Genomic DNA, 18,055 nt, shown 5'->3' on the forward strand with positions numbered 1-18,055 from the left:
AATGAATAGAAGCAAGCAAACATTCATTGATGGGCGCTGGTGAGGCTGCATTTGATGGGCTCTGGTGAGGCTGCATTTGATGGGCGCTGGTGAGGCTGCATTTGATGGGCGCTGGTGAGGCTGCATTTGATGGGCGCTGGTGAGGCTGCATTTGATGGGCGCTGGTGAGGCTGCATTTGATGGGCGCTGGTGAGGCTGCATTTGATGGGCGCTGGTGAGGCTGCATTTGATGGGCGCTGGTGAGGCTGCATTTGATGGGCGCTGGTGAGGCTGCATTTGATGGGCGCTGGTGAGGCTGCATTTGATGGGCGCTGGTGAGGCTGCATTTGATGGGCGCTGGTGAGGCTGCATTTGATGGGCGCTGGTGAGGCTGCATTTGATGGGCGCTGGTGAGGCTGCATTTGATGGGCGCTGGTGAGGCTGCATTTGATGGGCGCTGGTGAGGCTACATTTGATGGGCGCTGGTGAGGCTGCATTTGATGGGCCCTGGTGAGGCTGCATTTGATGGGCCCTGGTGAGGCTGCATTTGATGGGCCCTGGTGAGGCTGCATTTGATGGGCCCTGGTGAGGCTGCATTTGATGAGCCCTGGTGAGGCTGCATTTGATGAGCCCTGGTGAGGCTGCATTTGATGAGCCCTGGGGAGGCTGCATTTGATGAGCCCTGGGGAGGCTGCATTTGATGAGCCCTGGCGAGGCTGCATTTGATGGGCGCTGGCGAGGCTGCATTTGATGGGCGCTGGTGAGGCTGCATTTGATGGGCGCTGGTGAGGCTGCATTTGATGGGTACTTTATTAAAAAGGTGGGGTTATAGGTGGGCAGGGAAAAGGGAGTGGAGTCAAGGGGGCTGCAAAATGAGGTTTCGCCTAGGGTGTCAAAAATCCTTGCACCGACACGGACGTTGAAACGGCGAGGGCACACAAAATGGCTTCCACCGATTATAGCACCTACAGCCAGGCTGGTGCCCAGCAGAGCTACAGTGCTTATACTGCCCAGCCAGCTCAAGGATACACACAGACTGCTCAGGCAACCTATGGACAGCCGGGTTATGGCACTTATGGGCAACCTACTGATGCCAGTTACACGCAGGCACAAACCACTGCCACTTATGGTCAGTCAGCCTATGCTACTGCTTATGCACAGCCTCCTGCTGGCTATACTGCTCCAGCAGCACCCCAGGCCTATAGCCAGCCTATACAAGGATACGGAACAAGTTATGACAGCAGTACTGCAACTACTGCCACTACCCAGGCTGCATATGCTGCGCCCACTGCTTATGGTGCTCAGCCAGCATACCCTTCTTATGGACAGCAACCTGCAACCACTGCTCCAGCAAGACCTCAAGATGGAAGCAAGCCAGCAGATACAAGCCAACCTCCACCAAGTACAGCCGCATATGCACAGCCCAGTGTGGGCTACAGTCAAAGCAGCTACAGCTATCCCCAGGTCCCAGCCAGCTACCCTATGCAACAAGTGACTGCGCCACCATCTTACCCACCAACTAGTTATTCCACATCTCAGCCTTCCAGTTATGATCAGAGTTCCTATTCCCAGCCAAGCTCTTACACTCAACAGAGCAGCTATGGGCAGCAGAGTTCCTACTCACAGCCGAGTAGCTATGGCCAACCAAGCAGTTATGGGCAACAAGGTGGTTATGGCCAACAGAGCAGTTACCAGCAGCAACAGCAGCAGCCACCTCAACAGCCACCTCCTACAAGCTATCCACCACCTTCGTCCTCTTATGGCAGCCAACCACCCAGCCAGTATGGGCAGCAGAGCAGTGGCTATAGCCAGCAAAGTAGTTATCGTCAAGACCACTCAAATAACAAAGGCTCTTATGGTCAGGAACCCCACCAAGGTTATTCTGGTCCTGAAGGCCGCAACTCTGGAGGCTCGGATTCCCGCGGTAGGGGCCGGGGCATGTATGACAGAGGTGGCATGAACCGTGGCGGTAGGGGAGGCCGCGGAGGCATGGGCGGTGGAGATCGAGCTGGCTTCAGTAAGCCTGGTGGACTTCTGGATGATGGTCCTGAACCTGACTTCGTACCCCCTATGGAACCAGAAGAGGAACCGGAGAACACTACGATTTACATGCAGGGTCTAAATGAAAATGTGACTGTTGAAGAGTTGGTGGAGTTCTTTAAAAACTGTGGGGAGGCCAAGATCAACAAAAGAACTGGGCAGCCACTAGTAAACATTTTTACGGACAAGGAAACTGGAAAACCAAAGGGTGATGGAACATTTTCATTTGAAGACATGCCTTCAGCTAAAAGTGCTGTGGAACTATGTGATGGAAAAAAATTTCAAGGAAATAAACTGAAAGTGTCTTTGGCTCAGAAGAAGGCTCCAACTAGCATGAGGGGTGGATTATTGCCACGTGATGGTCGTGGGGGTGGACCCCCACTTCTTAGGGGAGGTCCCATGCCAAGAATGGTTGGCAGAGGAGGGGACCGTGGTGGATTTATGCGAGGAGGGCCACGTGGTGGTCCGCGTGGCAGCCCTGTCAGTGGGCCCAATGTGCAGCACAGAGCTGGAGATTGGCAGTGTCCAAACCCTGGTTGTGGTAATCAGAACTTTGCCTGGCGAACAGAGTGTAATCAGTGTAAGGCTCCAAAACCTGAAGGCTTCTGTCCTCCTCCATTCCCACCCCCAGGTAACGAAAGAGGTAGAGGCGGTCCTGGCATGAGAGGAGGCAGAGGTTTGATGGACCGTGGTGGCCCTGGTATGTTTAGAGGTGGACGAGGAGGAGACAGGGGAGGCTTTAGAGGTCGTGGAATGGACCGAGGACTTGGTGGAGGAAGGAGAGGTGGACCACCTGGTCCCCCAGGACCTCTCTTGGAGCCAATGGGAGGAAGAGGTGGTGGTGGAAGACGTGGTGGCCCTGGCAAGATGGATAAGGGTGACCATCGCCAGGAGCGCAGGGAGAGACCCTACTAGAAGTTGAAAGCCTCCTTTACTCAAGATTTATTTTTTAAGCCAGAAATGTTTTAAATTTATAATTCCATATTTATAATGCTAGCATGGAGTTCCTCCATTGTTACATTATGACTATTCTTTGTCTGTACCTTAGTATTCACAACTTGTGGAGATATTAAAATGAAAATTTAACGGTAAAAAAAAAAAAAAAAAAAATCCTTGCACCAGCCCTGTGAGCCCCTCCAGCGGCCGTAGCGGACTGGGACACCTATGTAGATTATTTTGCATAGAAGAGCGAGAACTTCCTTCACTCAGCCAGGGCATTGAAAATAGGTAGTTGATGGATATTCCAGTATGACAATGACCCAAAACCCATGGCCAAGGCAACAAAGGGAGTTGCCTAGCAAGTCTCCAGACCTTAATCCCATACAAAAAAAAATTGTGGAGGGAGCTGAAGGTTCGAGTTACCAAACGTCAGCCTCGAAACCTTAATGACTTGGAGAAGATCTGCAAAGAGAAGTGGGACCAAACCCCTTCCGAGATGTGTGCAATAGTGTTGCTCACGAATATTCGCATTGCGAATATTCGTTACAAATATGGCATATTCGAATATTCGCGAATAACTCGAATTTCGCGGCCAAAATTCGCTATTCCGAATATTCGTATTTTTTAAAATTTATTTTTAAAACAGATCACATCCTATCGACGTCTAAAAGCATTGCTGGTATGATTAGAGACCCTGGGCCGAGTAGCTAAGCTGAGGCGATCCTTTTATGTTGCCGAATATTCGCAATCGCGAATATTCGATTTCCGAATATTCGCGAATACTTTCTCCGCCCTTCTTTTGCATCAGAGCCAATCAGAGTTCTCCTACCACAGTTGTCAAAATTTCGCAATCAATTTCGCATTCGCATTAGCGAAATTTCGATAAAATATCACGAATATTCGCGAATACTTTCTCCGCCCTTCTTTTGCATCAGAGCCAATCAGAGTTCTCCTACCACAGTTGTCAAAATTTCGCAATCAATTTCGCATTAGCGAAATTTCGCCCAAATTTTTTTTTGATAAAATATCACGAATATTCGATTTTAGCGAATATTTCACGAATATTCGTCTATATATTCGTGATATATCGCGAAATCGAATATGGCGTATTCCGCTCAACACTAGTGTGCAAACCTGGTGGCCAACTACAAGAAACGTCTGACCTCTGTGATTGGCGACAAGGGTTTTGCCACCAAGTACCAAGTCATGTTTTGCGAAGGGGTCAAATACTAATGCCGCGTACACACCATCACTTTATGTGATGAAAAAAAACGACATTTTTAAAAACGTCACTTTAACCACTTCCCGGCCGCCGCATGTATATGTACGTCCACAGAATGGCACGTACAGGCATATGGGCGTACAGGTACGTCCTCGCCTTTCCGTGGGTCAGGGGTCCGATCGGGACCCCCCCCCCCCCGCTACATGCGGCGGTCGGATTCCCGCAGGGAGCGATCCGGGACGAGGGCGCGGCTATTCGTTTCTAGCCGCCCCCTCGCGATCGCTCCCCGGAGCTGAAGAACGGGGAGAGCCGTATGTAAACACGGCTTCCCCGTGCGTCACTGTGGCGGCGCATCGATCGAGTGATCCCTTATATAGGGAGACTCGATCGATGACGTCAGTCCTACAGCCACACCCCCCTACAGTTGTAAACACACACTAGGTGAACCCTAACTCCTACAGCGCCCCCTGTGGTTAACTCCCAAACTGCAACTGTCATTTTCACAATAAACAATGCAATTTAAATGCATTTTTTGCTGTGAAAATGACAATGGTCCCAAAAATGTGTCAAAATTGTCCGAAGTGTCCGCCATAATGTCGCAGTCACGAAAAAAATCTCGCCCCCATTAGTAGTAAAAAAAAAAAAATTAATAAAAATGCAATAAAACTATCCCCTATTTTGTAAACGCTATAAATTTTGCGCAAACCAATCAATAAACGCCTATTGCGATTTTTTTTACCAAAAATAGGTAGAAGAATACGTATCGGCCTAAACTGGAGGAAAAAAAATGTTTTTATATATGTTTTTGGGGGATATTTATTACAGCAACAAGTAAAAAATATTGCATTTTTTTTTAAATTGTCGCTCTATTTTTGTTTATAGCGCAAAAAATAAAAACCACAGAGGTGATCAAATACCACCAAAAGAAAGCTCTATTTGTGGGGAAAAAAGGACGTCAATTTTGTTTGGGAGCCACGTCGCACGACCGCGCAATTTTCTGTTAAAGCGACGCAGTGCCGAATCGCAAAACCTGGCCAGGGCATTTAGCTGCCTAAAGGTCCGGGGCTTAAGTGGTTAAATGACCGTGTGTGGGGGAAAACGTTGTTTTATGTCTTGTGAAAAATGTCATTTTTTACTTCACAGAAATTGACCGTGTGTAGCAAAAAACGACGTTTAAAACGACGTTTCTAAACCCGCGCATGCCCAGAAGCTAGTTATGAAGCGAGCGTCAATGGAAAAAAGTGGTGAACGTAACCTCGTGTGTAGGCAACGTCGTTTTTGAAAATTGAAGTTTCAAAAACGTAGTTTTTTACTTCACAGAAAATTTCATTTTTTTTTTTAATCACATAAAGTGATGGTGTGTATGCGGCATAATGTCACTCAATAAAATGAAAATCAATTTACCGTATATACTCGAGTATAAGCCGACTCGAATAGAAGCCCAGGCATCTAAATTTTACCACAAAAAAAATTGGAAAACGTATTGACTCAAGTATAAACCTAGGGTGGGAAATGCACTGGTACAGCGCCAATGACATCACTGGCTGCTAGGACATCGGCATTCCCAGCAGCCAATCATAACGCACAGCATCACAGCATGGGTGGGAGTGACGGGAGCGGCTTCTTCGGACCTGCCAGCTGCTGTACAAATGACAGAAGCGGGTCGGGATACGGAGACCGCTGCTCTAGAGGACGGACCCAGAGAGACTGGGGAACACACGCACGCACGCACCGGAGACCAGTAAGTGGCACCCACATGCGAGTATAAGCCGAGGGGGGCATTTTCAGCAGCAAAAATGTACTGAATAACTCGGCTTATACTCGAGTATATACGGTACAACTTTTTTGAAATGCGTTTTTATGAATATTTTTGTTATTCTGTTTCTCACTGTTAAAATAAACCGACCATTAAAATGATAGACTGATCATTTCTTTGTCAGTGGGGCAAACGTACAAAATCAGCAGGGGATCAAATACTTTTTCCCCCTGTCACTGTCACACAACGTATTCCCACCTACAGCCATTCATTACTAAGGGGGAGTTATGCAGCAGCTTAGCCTCTCAGTCGGGACTACATGCCAATAGGTTTGCCACCTGTCCGGTTTTGACCGGGACAGTCCAGGTTTGGACACATGTGTCCGGTTTTCAAGCCGCCTGAAACCCGGGCACATATAGCAGTAGTTCAACCTAGAGCGGCACATCCCAATACCCGCCATCAGTGTTACACATACATTACTGCCTGTGCGCTCTGCCTCCGAGCCAAGCTCAGCGATGGGCAGCAGGCGTATCTATTCAGCCTGTGATTGGCTGAATAGGTCACGTGCGGGCGGCGGACACAAGGGTCTGTGATTGGCCCAGTGGACCTGGTCACATGTGGAGGCGGGGCTGGACTGTGGGTAATCTCAGCCGCCCGGAGTCCCGCCTCGTTGCCTGGCATGTGCTCTGCTGTGTTTCCTTGAGTCCTCACTGAGTTTCTTTCTCATCTGCCCTCTCACCCCCCTCTGTCAGCCTGCCACTGTCTGTCAGCCACTCCCCCTTCTGTCAGCTACCCCCCTTCTGTCAGCTACACCCCCTCTGTCAGCTACCCCCCTCCCGTCAGCTACCCCCTCTCTGTCAGCTACCCCCCTCTGTCAGCCTGCCACTGTCGGTCAGCCACTCCCCCCCCCTTGTCAGCTACCCCTCCTTTGTCAGCTACTCCCCCTCTGTCAGCTACCCCCCCCATGTGAGCTACCCCCCCACCCGTGAGCTACCCCCTCTCTGTCAGCTACCCCCCCTGCCGTCAGCTACCCCCCTGCCGTCAGCTACCCCCCTGCCGTCAGCTACCCCCCTGCCGTCAGCTACCCCCCTGCCGTCAGCTACCCCCCTGCCGTCAGCTACCCCCTCTCTGTTAGCTACCCCCCCATCTGTCAGCTACCCCTTACATCAGAGTCCGTAGAGCACCCCTTACATCAGAGTCCGCAGAGCACCCCTTACATCAGAGTCCGCAGAGCACCCCTTACATCAGAGTCCGCAGAGCACCCCTTACATCAGAGCCCTTGCCCAGGGGTCTTCTCGACCATATCCGTGGTCATATGTGATAAGCTGATACTTCAGGCTGTGCTGATCAGTCTACATAAAACTGTACAGAGAACTGTCTGCGGGGAGGATTACCATTCTGGCATTCTTCACTGTAACCTATAAATACATTTCCCACACGTACTCCCAGCCATATTGGTTGAGAATGGAAAACATATTGACACGCACTTTGCATGTGTGTGAGCTCTTCATGAAAAATGTCACAGAGCCAAGGCAAGATTGAGTCTAGATTACATAATCTCCAGAGTATGACGAGGTATGTGGAAAATTCTATATACTGTACTGCTGTGCATTGGTATGATAGATCCAGAGGGGGGCACCCTGCCTGTGTGGCTGGGCAGGAGGGGGGGAGAACAAGAAAAGTGTTCTGGTAGACCCTCCTGAGAATAATCTAGGGAATGAAGGTGCAGAAATTGGGGCAATCTAAGGTTTGGCAGTACATTAATTGGGGTGATCTGAGGTTTTATGGTGCAGGAATTGAGGTGATCTGAGGTGTGAGGGTGCAGGAACTGAGGTGATGTGAAGGTGCAGGAATTGGAGTGATCTGAGGAGTGGGGGTGCAGGAACTGAGGTGTGAAGGTGCAGGAATGGGGGGGGGGGATCTGAGGTGTGAAGGTGCAGGAATTGGGGGTGATCTCAGGTGTGAAGGTGCAGAAATTGGGGGGGGGGATCTAAAGTGTGAAGGTGCAGGAATTGGGGGGGGGATCTGAGGTGTGAAGGTGCAGGAATTGGGGGGGGATCGGAGGTGTGAAGGTGCAGGAATTGGGGGGGATCTGAGGTGTGAAGGTGCAGGAATTGGGGGGGGGGGATCTGAGGTGTGAAGGTGCAGGAATTGGGGGGGATCTGAGGTGTGAAGGTGCAGGAATGATCGGAGGTGTGAAGGTGCAGGAATTGGGGGTGATCCGAGGTGTGAAGGTGCAGGAATTGGGGTGATCCGAGGTGTGAAGGTGCAGGAATTGGGGTGATCCGAGGTGTGAAGGTGCAGGAATTGGGGGTGATCCGAGGTGTGAAGGTGCAGGAATTGGGGGTGATCCGAGGTGTGAAGGTGAAGGAATTGGGGGTGATCTGAGGTGTGAAGGTGCAGGAATTGGGGGGGATCTGAGGTGTGAAGGTGCAGGAATTGGGGTGATCGGAGATGTGAAGGTGCAGGAATTGGGGGTGATCGGAGATGTGAAGGTGCAGGAATTGGGTGTGATCTGAGGTGTGAAGGTGCAGGAATTGGGGGGAGGGGGGGGTCTGAGATATGATGGTGCAGGAATTGGGGGGATCTGAGGTGTGAAGGTGCAGGAATTAGGGGTGATCTGAGGTGTGAGGGTGCAGGAACTGGGGTAATCGGAGGTGTGAAGGTGCAGGAATTGGGGGTGATCTGAGGTGTGAAGGTGCAGGAATTGGGGGGATCTGAGGTGTGAAGGTGCAGGAATTAGGGGTGATCTGAGGTGTGAGGGTGCAGGAACTGGGGTAATCGGAGGTGTGAAGGTGCAGGAATTGGGGGGGATCTGAGGTATGAAGGTGCAGGAATTGGGGGTGATCTGAGATATGATGGTGCAGGAATTGGGGTGATCTCAGGTGTGAGGGTGCAGGAATTGGGGTGATCTCAGGTGTGAGGGTGCAGGAATTGGGGTGATCTCAGGTGTGAGGGTGCAGGAATTGGGGTGATCTCAGGTGTGAGGGTGCAGGAATTGGGGTGATCTCAGGTGTGAGGGTGCAGCTTATTCCATATGTCATTTTCCGATCATCATGTAGAAGATGGCGGCAGAGACCTCTTGGTTACTCTCCTCCCGTGCTCAGCCATGTCAGACCCGTCGGTGAAGGTCATTTATATTTCATTAGGAGAATGACAGCCATTGATGAGGAGTGAAAACACCCTGATATGACGTACAGATGACTGGACCTTCCCCCTGTAGGGCGATGTTATCACTGCGAGGAATTCTGACAGATTAGCCACGGTGACCTTTCTTCAGGTGACCCACATCAAGAGCTCTTTGAAGTTGTGCTTGGAAGGAAACCTTTTATAAACTGATCAGATTAAAAGCCCCTTGACATTAGATAAGGGCCACTTGTCCTTATCTTTAGGATACCAAAAAAAAAAAACCAGAAAATAAAGTAGTAAATCTTCGGTGGTATTTCAGGAAGAACAGGAGGTGCGGGACACCAAATTCCTGGTTTGTCTCGGGCAGAGAGCCCCATAAGGCTCCATTCACATTAACGCACCATTGCAACGTTGGATCGTGACTTTAACCACTTCAGCACCAAACCATTTGGCTGCTCAAAGACCAGAGCACTTTTTGCAATTTGGCACTCCGTCGATTTAACCGACAATTGCGCGGTCGTGCGATGTGGTACCCAAACAAAATTGACGTCCTTTTTTTCCCACAAATAGAGCTTTATTTTGGTGATATTTGATCACCATTGAAGATAGTACCGAGTTGTTTATTTCCTCACGAGATAAGTTGATACAGGTTAAGTTCTTACACAGGGTATATTCCCCCAGTACAGTACACAGGTGTACTGCCTGTACCCCCCTGATGGCGGCCCTGCATGTATTAGAGTATATATGTTTTATAACTTGTTTTTCAATGCTCTTTTCATACCATGTATGTATTTTTTGTCTTCATAGTCCGATGTTGGGTTACCTTTTGGAACCCCTTTTCTTTTGTGTTCCCCTTATTACTTACGGAGGTGGCAATGTGAGTGCTTTCTTTCTTATTTCCATATTGCTAGCCCATCTTTTCTAATATGCCAAGAGGGGAATCATTCTTAAGTGGGATGCCCGTTTCCCTCCGTAGGTTCCTGGGAAAAAAAAAATCGATCAATGCTGTACTTCCTATGTACAAACTGACCTACATCGATAGGAACTGCCCTAGGAAGTTCGACAAGGTGTGGCAGCCATGGGCAGCCTAGGAAGCCTTCTCTCCTCGAACCTTTGGTCAGGTTTCTGGTATGGCTGCGATACCCTTCTCTTGCTTGGGTCAAGCTTTGGGTTTGGGCATAATTTTCTCTATAGGTAATACCTTTAGCCTTGTGTTTATCCGTTTACCTGATATGAACTTTGAGTTCTCTAGTACTGCCCGTGTGTAATGCATTTCTTGCTATTGTCCATACTACTGAATTTGTACCATGCCTTTGTTTCAATAAAGGAACATTCTTTTTGTTAAACAAAAAAAATTGTACAGTGGTGGTGCGTCCATAGAGGGTGCAGGAGCTCCGCCCCCTCTCTCCTGCACCCGTCAATCACCAATAGATAGATTCATGCATTGCATGGGGTCAATTGGGTGACTATGCGGTAGATGAGGTTTAATGTTGATAAATGTAAAGTTATGCACTTAGGGACTAAGAATATGCACGCATCATACATACTAGGGGGAGTACAACTGGGGGGATCCGTAGTGGAGAAGGATCTGGGGGTCTTGGTAGATCATAAGCTCAATAATAACATGCAATGCCAAGCTGCGGTTTCCAAAGCGAGCAAAGTCCTTTCTTGTATTAAGAGAGGTATGGACTCCAGAAAGAGAGATATAATTTTGCCCCTGTACAAATCATTAGTAAGACCTCATCTGGAATATGCAGTTCAGTTTTGGGCACCAGTTCTCAAGAAGGATATCGGAGAACTGGAGAAAGTGCAGAGAAGGGCAACCAAACTGATAAGAGGCATGGAGGAGCTCAGCTATGAGGAAAGATTAGAGGAACTGAATTTATTCACTCTTGAGAAGAGGAGAATAAGGGGGGATATGATCAACATGTACAAATATATAAGGGGTCCATACAGTGGACTTGGTGTTGAGTTATTCACTTTACGGTCAACACTGAGGACAAGGGGGCACTCTTTACGTCTAGAGGAAAAGAGATTTCACCTCCAAATACGGAAAGGTTTCTTCACAGTAAGAGCTGTGAAAATGTGGAACAGACTCCCTCCAGAGGTGGTTCTGGCCAGCTCAGTAGATTGCTTTAAGGTCTGGATTCGTTCCTAAATGTACATAATATAACTGAGTACTAAGATTTACAGGGTAAAGTTGATCTGGGGAATATCCAATTGCCTCTCGGGGGATCAGGAAGTAATTTTTTCCCCTGCTGTAGCAAATTGGTTCATGCTCTGCTGTTTTTTTTTGCCTTCCTCTGGATCAACTGTGGGTATAGAATTGGGTATATGGGATTGTACGATATTTTTTATTTCATTTTTTATGGTTGAACTTGGACGCTTGATGGGCACAGTGGCTGCGCTTGATTTTTTTTTTTACAATTTGTCTGCGTTCACCTCCCCCCCTCCAAAAAAAAAAAAATTTGAGCACTAGCCGCCACTGGAATGGTGCAATGTTTACCATAGAGGGTTTACAGCAGTGGTTCTCAACCTGGGGGTCGAATAACAATTTGCCAGGGGTCACCGAATCCTGGGCTGTTCTTGAAGCTCGCACTGCTCTCCAAACCTTTTCGTGGATGCCCAGCTAGGCTGTTCCTGGAGCCCACGGCTGCCCACTCAGCCTCTTCGCAGCCGCCCATTCAGTTCACAGCATGGCTAGGGGGCAGAGACTAGAGGTCAGCTGACTGGTGAGGAATGTAAAGCGGGTGGGGCTGAAGGAGACCCTATCTCCTAAATTCGGCATAGGTGTCACTGCTGCGAGACACCACAAAGTTGGAGACACCGTGAAGCCGGAGACACAGTGAGTAACACTACCTGTGATTATAGTTGCCATTAAAAGTCCCCACTACAGTTCTCAGATCATCAGATGACCTTGATCAAGAGCACCTAAGTGCTGATCAGAACTCCCCCCAGCACTGCCACTGATCCCACCCCCTACCAGCACTACCACTCATCCCATACATGGAAGGGAGAGGAAAAGAGGGAGAGGAATAAAGAAAAAGGGAGAGAAAGAATAAGAAAAAGAACAAGAAAGACAGCTAGAGAGAGGGATGGGGAAAAAAAAAAAAAAAATGTACCTTAACCACTTGAAGGACCCCTTCACGCCGATATACGTCGGCAGAATGGCACGGCTGGGCACATCCACATACATGTACGTGGCTCTTTAAGCCCAGCCGTGGGGTCGCGGGCGCGTGCATGCGACCCGGTCCAAAGCTCCGTGGCCGCGGGACTCTCGGACCCAATCGCCGCTGGAGTCCCGCGATCGGTCCCCGGAGCTGAAGAACGGGGAGAGCTGTGTGTAAACACAGCTTCCCCGTTCTTCACTGTAGCGCCGTCATCCCTTTTATAGGGAAACACAATCGATGACGTCACACCTACAGCCACACCCCTCTACAGTTAGAAACACAAATGAGGTCACACATAACCCCTTCAGCGCCCCCTTGTGGTTAACTCCCAAACTGCAATTGTCATTTTCACAGTAAACAATGCATTTTTAATGCATTTTTTGCTGTAAAAATGACAATGGTCCCAAAAATGTGTCAAAATTGTCCGAAGTGTCCGCCATAATATCGCAGTCATGGAAAAAAAAAAAAAAAAAAAAAAAAACGCTGATCGCCGCCATTACTAGTAAAAAACATTTTTTTTTTATAAAAATGCAATAAAACTATCCCCTTTTTTGTAAACGCTATACATTTTGCGGAAACCAATCGATAAACGCTTATTGCGTTTTTTTTTTTACAAAAAATAGGTAGAAGAATACGTATCGGCCTAAACTGAGGAAAAAAATATAATGTCTTATACATTTTTGGGGGATATTTATTATAGAAAAAAGTAAAAAATATTGATTTTTTTTCAAAATTGTCGCTCTATTTTTGTTTATAGCGCAAAAAAAAAAAAAAAAAAACGCAGAGGTGATCAAATACCACCAAAAGAAAGCTCCATTTGTGGGGAAAAAAGGATGCCAATTTTGTTTGGGAGCCACGTCGCACGACTGCGCAATTGTCAGTTAAAGCGACGCAGTGCCGAATTGTCCGGGTCCTTTAGCTGCCTAAAGGTCCGGGTCTGAAGTGGTTAAGGGGTTTTAATACTGTACCAGTGGAAGGGACTCAAGGAGCATTAAATGTCCATGGGTTAGGGGCGCAAATTACTTGTCTTGCCTTGGGTGCTGACAACCCACGCTACAAAAATAATTTTAATGTTAGGGGTCCCCACAACTTGGGAAATTTGATCATGGGGTCACGGCACTAGAAGGTTGAGAACCACTGGTTTACAGAATATGTCAGAGCTATATACTTCTACCACTTCAACTAATGTTAAAAAAACGTATTTTCATGGTAACAATAAAGTGTAAGCTCTTCTGGTGCAGAGACTGATGTGAATGACTCCGTGTTCTCTGTAATGTTCTATAGAACATGTAACAGCTATATAAATGTAAAATAATAGCAATAAATATAATAAAGTAATAGCTTTGCCACTGGTCCTCATACCAGGGGGACTCTCCTAAAAACAATCGGATTGGCTTTATGCCCCATGTAAAGTGCCGCAGCTACTGTATATTAATCCCATCCCAGAATCCCACCAATATGTTGCCCTTTCTCCGTCTCTAACAATGGAAGAAAGGAGGAAGAAGGAAGAAGAAAGAAGAAAGAAGAAAGAAGAAAGAAGAAAGAAGAAAGAAGAAAGAAGAAAGAAGAAAGAAGAAAGAAGAAAGAAGAAAGAAGAAGAAGGAAGGAGAAGAAAGAAGAAGAAGAAAGAAGGAGAAGAAAGAAGAAGAAGGAAGGAGAAGAAAGAAGAAGAAGGAAGGAGAAGAAAGGAGAAGAAAGAAGAAGGAAGGAGAAAGAAGAAGAAGAAAAAGAAGGAAGGAGAAGAAAGAAGAAGGAAGGAGAAGAAAGGAGAAGAAAGAAGAAGGAAGGAGAAAGAAGGAAGGAAGGAAGGAAGGAAGGAAGAAGGAAGGAGAAGGAAGGAGAAGAAAGAAGAAGAAGGAAGAAGAAGGAAGGAGAAGAAAGAAGAAGAAGAAAAAGAAGGAAGGAGAAGAAAGAAGAAGGAAGGAGAAGAAAGAAGAAGGAAGGAGAAGGAAGGAAGAAGGAAGAAGGAAGAAGGAAGAAGGAAGAAGGAAGGAGAAGAAAGAAGAAGAAGGAAGGAGAAAGAAGGAAGGAGAAAGAAGGAAGAAGAAGAAGGAAGGAAGGAGAAAGAAGGAAGGAGAAGAAGGAAGGAAGGAGAAAGAAGGAAGGAGAAGAAGGAAGGAGAAGAAGGAAGGAAGGAGAAAGAAGGAAGGAGAAAGAAGGAAGGAGAAGAAAGAAGGGAGGAAGGAGAAAGAAGAAGATGAAAGGAGGAAGAAAGAAGAAAGAAGGAGAAGAAAGAGGGAAGAAAAAAAAAGAAAAAAAGAAGAAAGAAGAAGAAAGAAGAACAGGAGCGGTGGAAGATGGCGCACTTCTGGCTTAGTTGTTGACAGACACTCCGCCAATGGATATACGAAGCGGATTCCACCATCTTCCAAGAACGCGTCACCTTCTGCCCTCGTTAAAAACGCGCCTCCGATGATTTTTAATTAGAGTAGTACAAGGCGTTCATGCTCTTAAAAAAAGACGAAATGCATTGATTCTGCCTCAAATCAATTAGTGTGTTGTCAGTTGCACCAATTTAATAAACTTTTCACATCTAGCTTTCCGCGCGATGTTCATAGCATTTACACATTTACATAAATATTTACGCACAATATGTTCCTCAAACATTTCAAAAACCTAATGAAAAACGAGGGAGCCAGAACGAGCGTGACGCAAATCTCACGTGTGTAGAACGCTGGGCGCGTACATAGGAAGATTCTTCTGTAATGTAATAAAAATGTGCCAGTTCTAGATTAAAGACAAGAAAAAATTAAATAATAATAAAAAGTAGATGGATATGCTGAAACATAACATCGGGGTCATGTTGGCTTAAGAAGAATCCCATCACCCACCAAGGGATTTCCATGTTATTCCGGACATTTCCATTCCATAGATCCCAATATTGCTTCTGCCCACCTTGAAGTTCCATCTCTTCTTCTACAACAGGGGTCTCCAATCTGCAGCCCTTTGCTTGCCTTTATCCAGCCCTTGGGGCACTATTCCATCCACTGACACCAACAATGGGGCACTATTCCATCCACTGACACAAACAATGGGGCACTATTCCATCCACTGACACAAACAATGGGGCACTATTCCATCCACTGACACAAGCAATGGGGCACTATTCCATCCACTGACACAAGCAATGGGGCACTATTCCATCCACTGACACAAACAATGGGGCACTATTCCATCCACTGACACAAACAATGGGGCACTATTCCATCCACTGACACAAGCAATGGGGCACTATTCCATCCACTGACACAAGCAATGGGGCACTATTCCATCCACTGACACAAACAATGGGGCACTATTCCATCCACTGACACAAACAATGGGGCACTATTCCATCCACTGACACAAACAATGGGGCACTATTCCATCCACTGACACAAACAATGGGGCACTATTCCATCCACTGACACAAACAATGGGGCACTATTCCATCCACTGACACAAACAATGGGGCACTATTCCATCCACTGACACAAACAATGGGGCACTATTCCATCCACTGACACAAACAATGGGGCACTATTCCATCCACTGACACAAACAATGGGGCACTATTCCATCCACTGACACAAACAATGAGGCACTATTCCATCCACTGACACAAACAATGGGGCACTATTCCATCCACTGACACAAACAATGGGGCACTATTCCATCCACTGACACAAACAATGGGGCACTATTCCATCCACTGACACAAACAATGGGGCACTATTCCATCCACTGACACAAACAATGGGGCACTATTCCTCCCAATTACATCAGTAATGGGGAAAAAATCCTTCCATTGACACCAACACTAGGGCATAATCCCTTTCATTGACATCAATGATGGGTAATTTCTCCCATTGATACCAACGATGGGCCACTATTCCTTCCTCTGACACCACAGGCAGATTTTCCTCCATTGACACCAACAATGGGGTACCATGCATCCAACGGACACCAATAATGGGGCACTATTCATCCAACTGACACCAACCCAACCATGGGGCACTACTCCTCCAACTGACACCAAAGATGAGGCATTGTTTACATTGGAAGCCAGGAAATGTTCTACTCCCTATGGTCACAGTCCAGCCCCCCCCCCCCCCCCCCAAGTATTTGTTTAGACATTTTGGAGACCCCTATACAACAAAGGTGGTCCAACTCCTCCTGTTGCATCATATTTGAGCAAGTCCTAGCAGTGGAGGACCAATTGTAAGGTCCTGATCTGCTGGTACATGGTGCCCACTATGTGCTTGGTTATTCTCCACAATGCTTCAAAAAGGTCGTGGTCACACATGGCGCTGCCCCGCGGGCCACTTTGTCTTCTCCGAGTGAAACCTAAGCTGCCGCTCCATGTCCTTACAGCGGCTAAACAAGCTATAGGTAAGGCCTAGGAAATAGCGTACCTACCTCTTCCATAGCCAAAACTGCCCTACCTCCCTGGCTATATACTTGGGGGCAGATCCACAAAGATCTGCCCCGGCGCAGCGTATCTGAGATAAGCTACGCCGCCGTAACTTACTTTTTTTGGTTTGAATCCTGAAAGAATTTGCGCCGTAAGTTACGGCGGCGTAGTGCATCTCTCGCGGCGTAACGGCGCCTAATTCAAATCGGCGAGTAGGGGGCGTGTTTCATTTAAATGAAGCGTGTCCCCGTGCCGAACGAACTGCGCATGCGCAGTCCCTAAATTTCCCGCCGTGCATTGCGCTAAATGACGTCGCAAGGACGTCATTGTTTTGACGTGGACGTAAATTATGTCCATCGGATTCACGGACGACTTACGCAAACAAAATTTTTTTTTTTTAAATTATACGCGGGAACGACGGCCATACTCAACATTGCGTACGCCACCAAATAGCAGCCGGAAAAAGCCAACTAGAGACGACGTAAAAAGAATGCGACGGCCGCTCGTACGTTCGTGGATCGTCGGAAATAGCTAATTTGCATACTCGATGCGGATTACGACGGGAATGCCACCCAGCGGACGCCGAAGAATTGCATCTTAGATTCGAAGGCGTACGAAGACGTACGCCTGTCAGATCTAACCCAGATGCCGTTGTATCTTGTTTTGAGGACTCAAAACAAAGATACGACGCGGGAAATTTGAAAGTACGCCGGCGTATCTACTGATGCTCTCTTTGTGGATCTGACCCTAAATGATTTAACCACTTAAGCCCCGAACCATTTCGCTGGCCAAAGAGCAGAGCACTTTTTGCGATTCGGCACTGCGCCGCTTTAACTGACAATTGCGCGGTCGTGCGACGTAGCTCCCAAACAAAATTGACGTCCTTTTTTTCCCCACAAATAGAGCTTTCTTTTGGTGGTATTTGATCACCTATGTGGTTTTTATTTTTTGCGCTATAAACAAAATTAGAGCAACAATTTTAAAAAATGCTATAATAAACATCCCCCCAAAAAATCTATAAAAATAGGGCCAGATTCACAAAAGAGATACGACGGCGTATCTCTGAGATACGATTGTCGTATCTATGCGCCTGATTCATAGAATCAGGTTACGCATAGATAGCCCTAAGATCTGACAGTTGTAACTGCAATTCTAGGCCGGCCGCTAGGTGGCGATTCCATTGCGATCGGTGTAGAATATGCAAATGACTAGTTACGGCGATTCACGAACGTCCGCTTTGCCTGTCGATCTAAATTTACGTTGTTTCCGTAGAGATGCGTCGCGTAAAACAGCCCTCTAGGTGGCCTAACCGATGTTAAGTATGGCCGTCGTTTCCGCGTCAAATTTTTAAATTTCACGTCGTTTGCGCAAGTCGTCCGTGAATGGCGCTGGACGCCATTTACGTTAACGTCAAAACCAATGACGTC

The 18,055-nt window shown here is 47.4% G+C and overlaps 2 protein-coding genes across 3 annotated transcripts in view; one reads left to right on the plus strand and one right to left on the minus strand.

Moving 5' to 3' along the window:
- The window catches only part of SFXN5 (sideroflexin 5), a 354,774-nt gene that overhangs the window by 274,200 nt on the left and 62,519 nt on the right, over window positions 1-18,055 (minus strand). The gene's annotated exons all lie outside the window — the stretch shown is intronic.
- On the plus strand, window positions 893-3,105 carry LOC120924573 (RNA-binding protein EWS-like). Its single transcript, XM_040335555.1, has one exon. It carries the CDS (start codon window positions 922-924, stop codon window positions 2,932-2,934), a length of 2,013 nt encoding a protein of 670 aa, XP_040191489.1. The 5' UTR covers window positions 893-921; the 3' UTR covers window positions 2,935-3,105.

This window comes from Rana temporaria, chromosome 1 (genome assembly GCF_905171775.1).
Source record: "Rana temporaria chromosome 1, aRanTem1.1, whole genome shotgun sequence".
In the NCBI taxonomy this organism is placed as follows: Eukaryota; Metazoa; Chordata; class Amphibia; order Anura; family Ranidae; genus Rana; species Rana temporaria.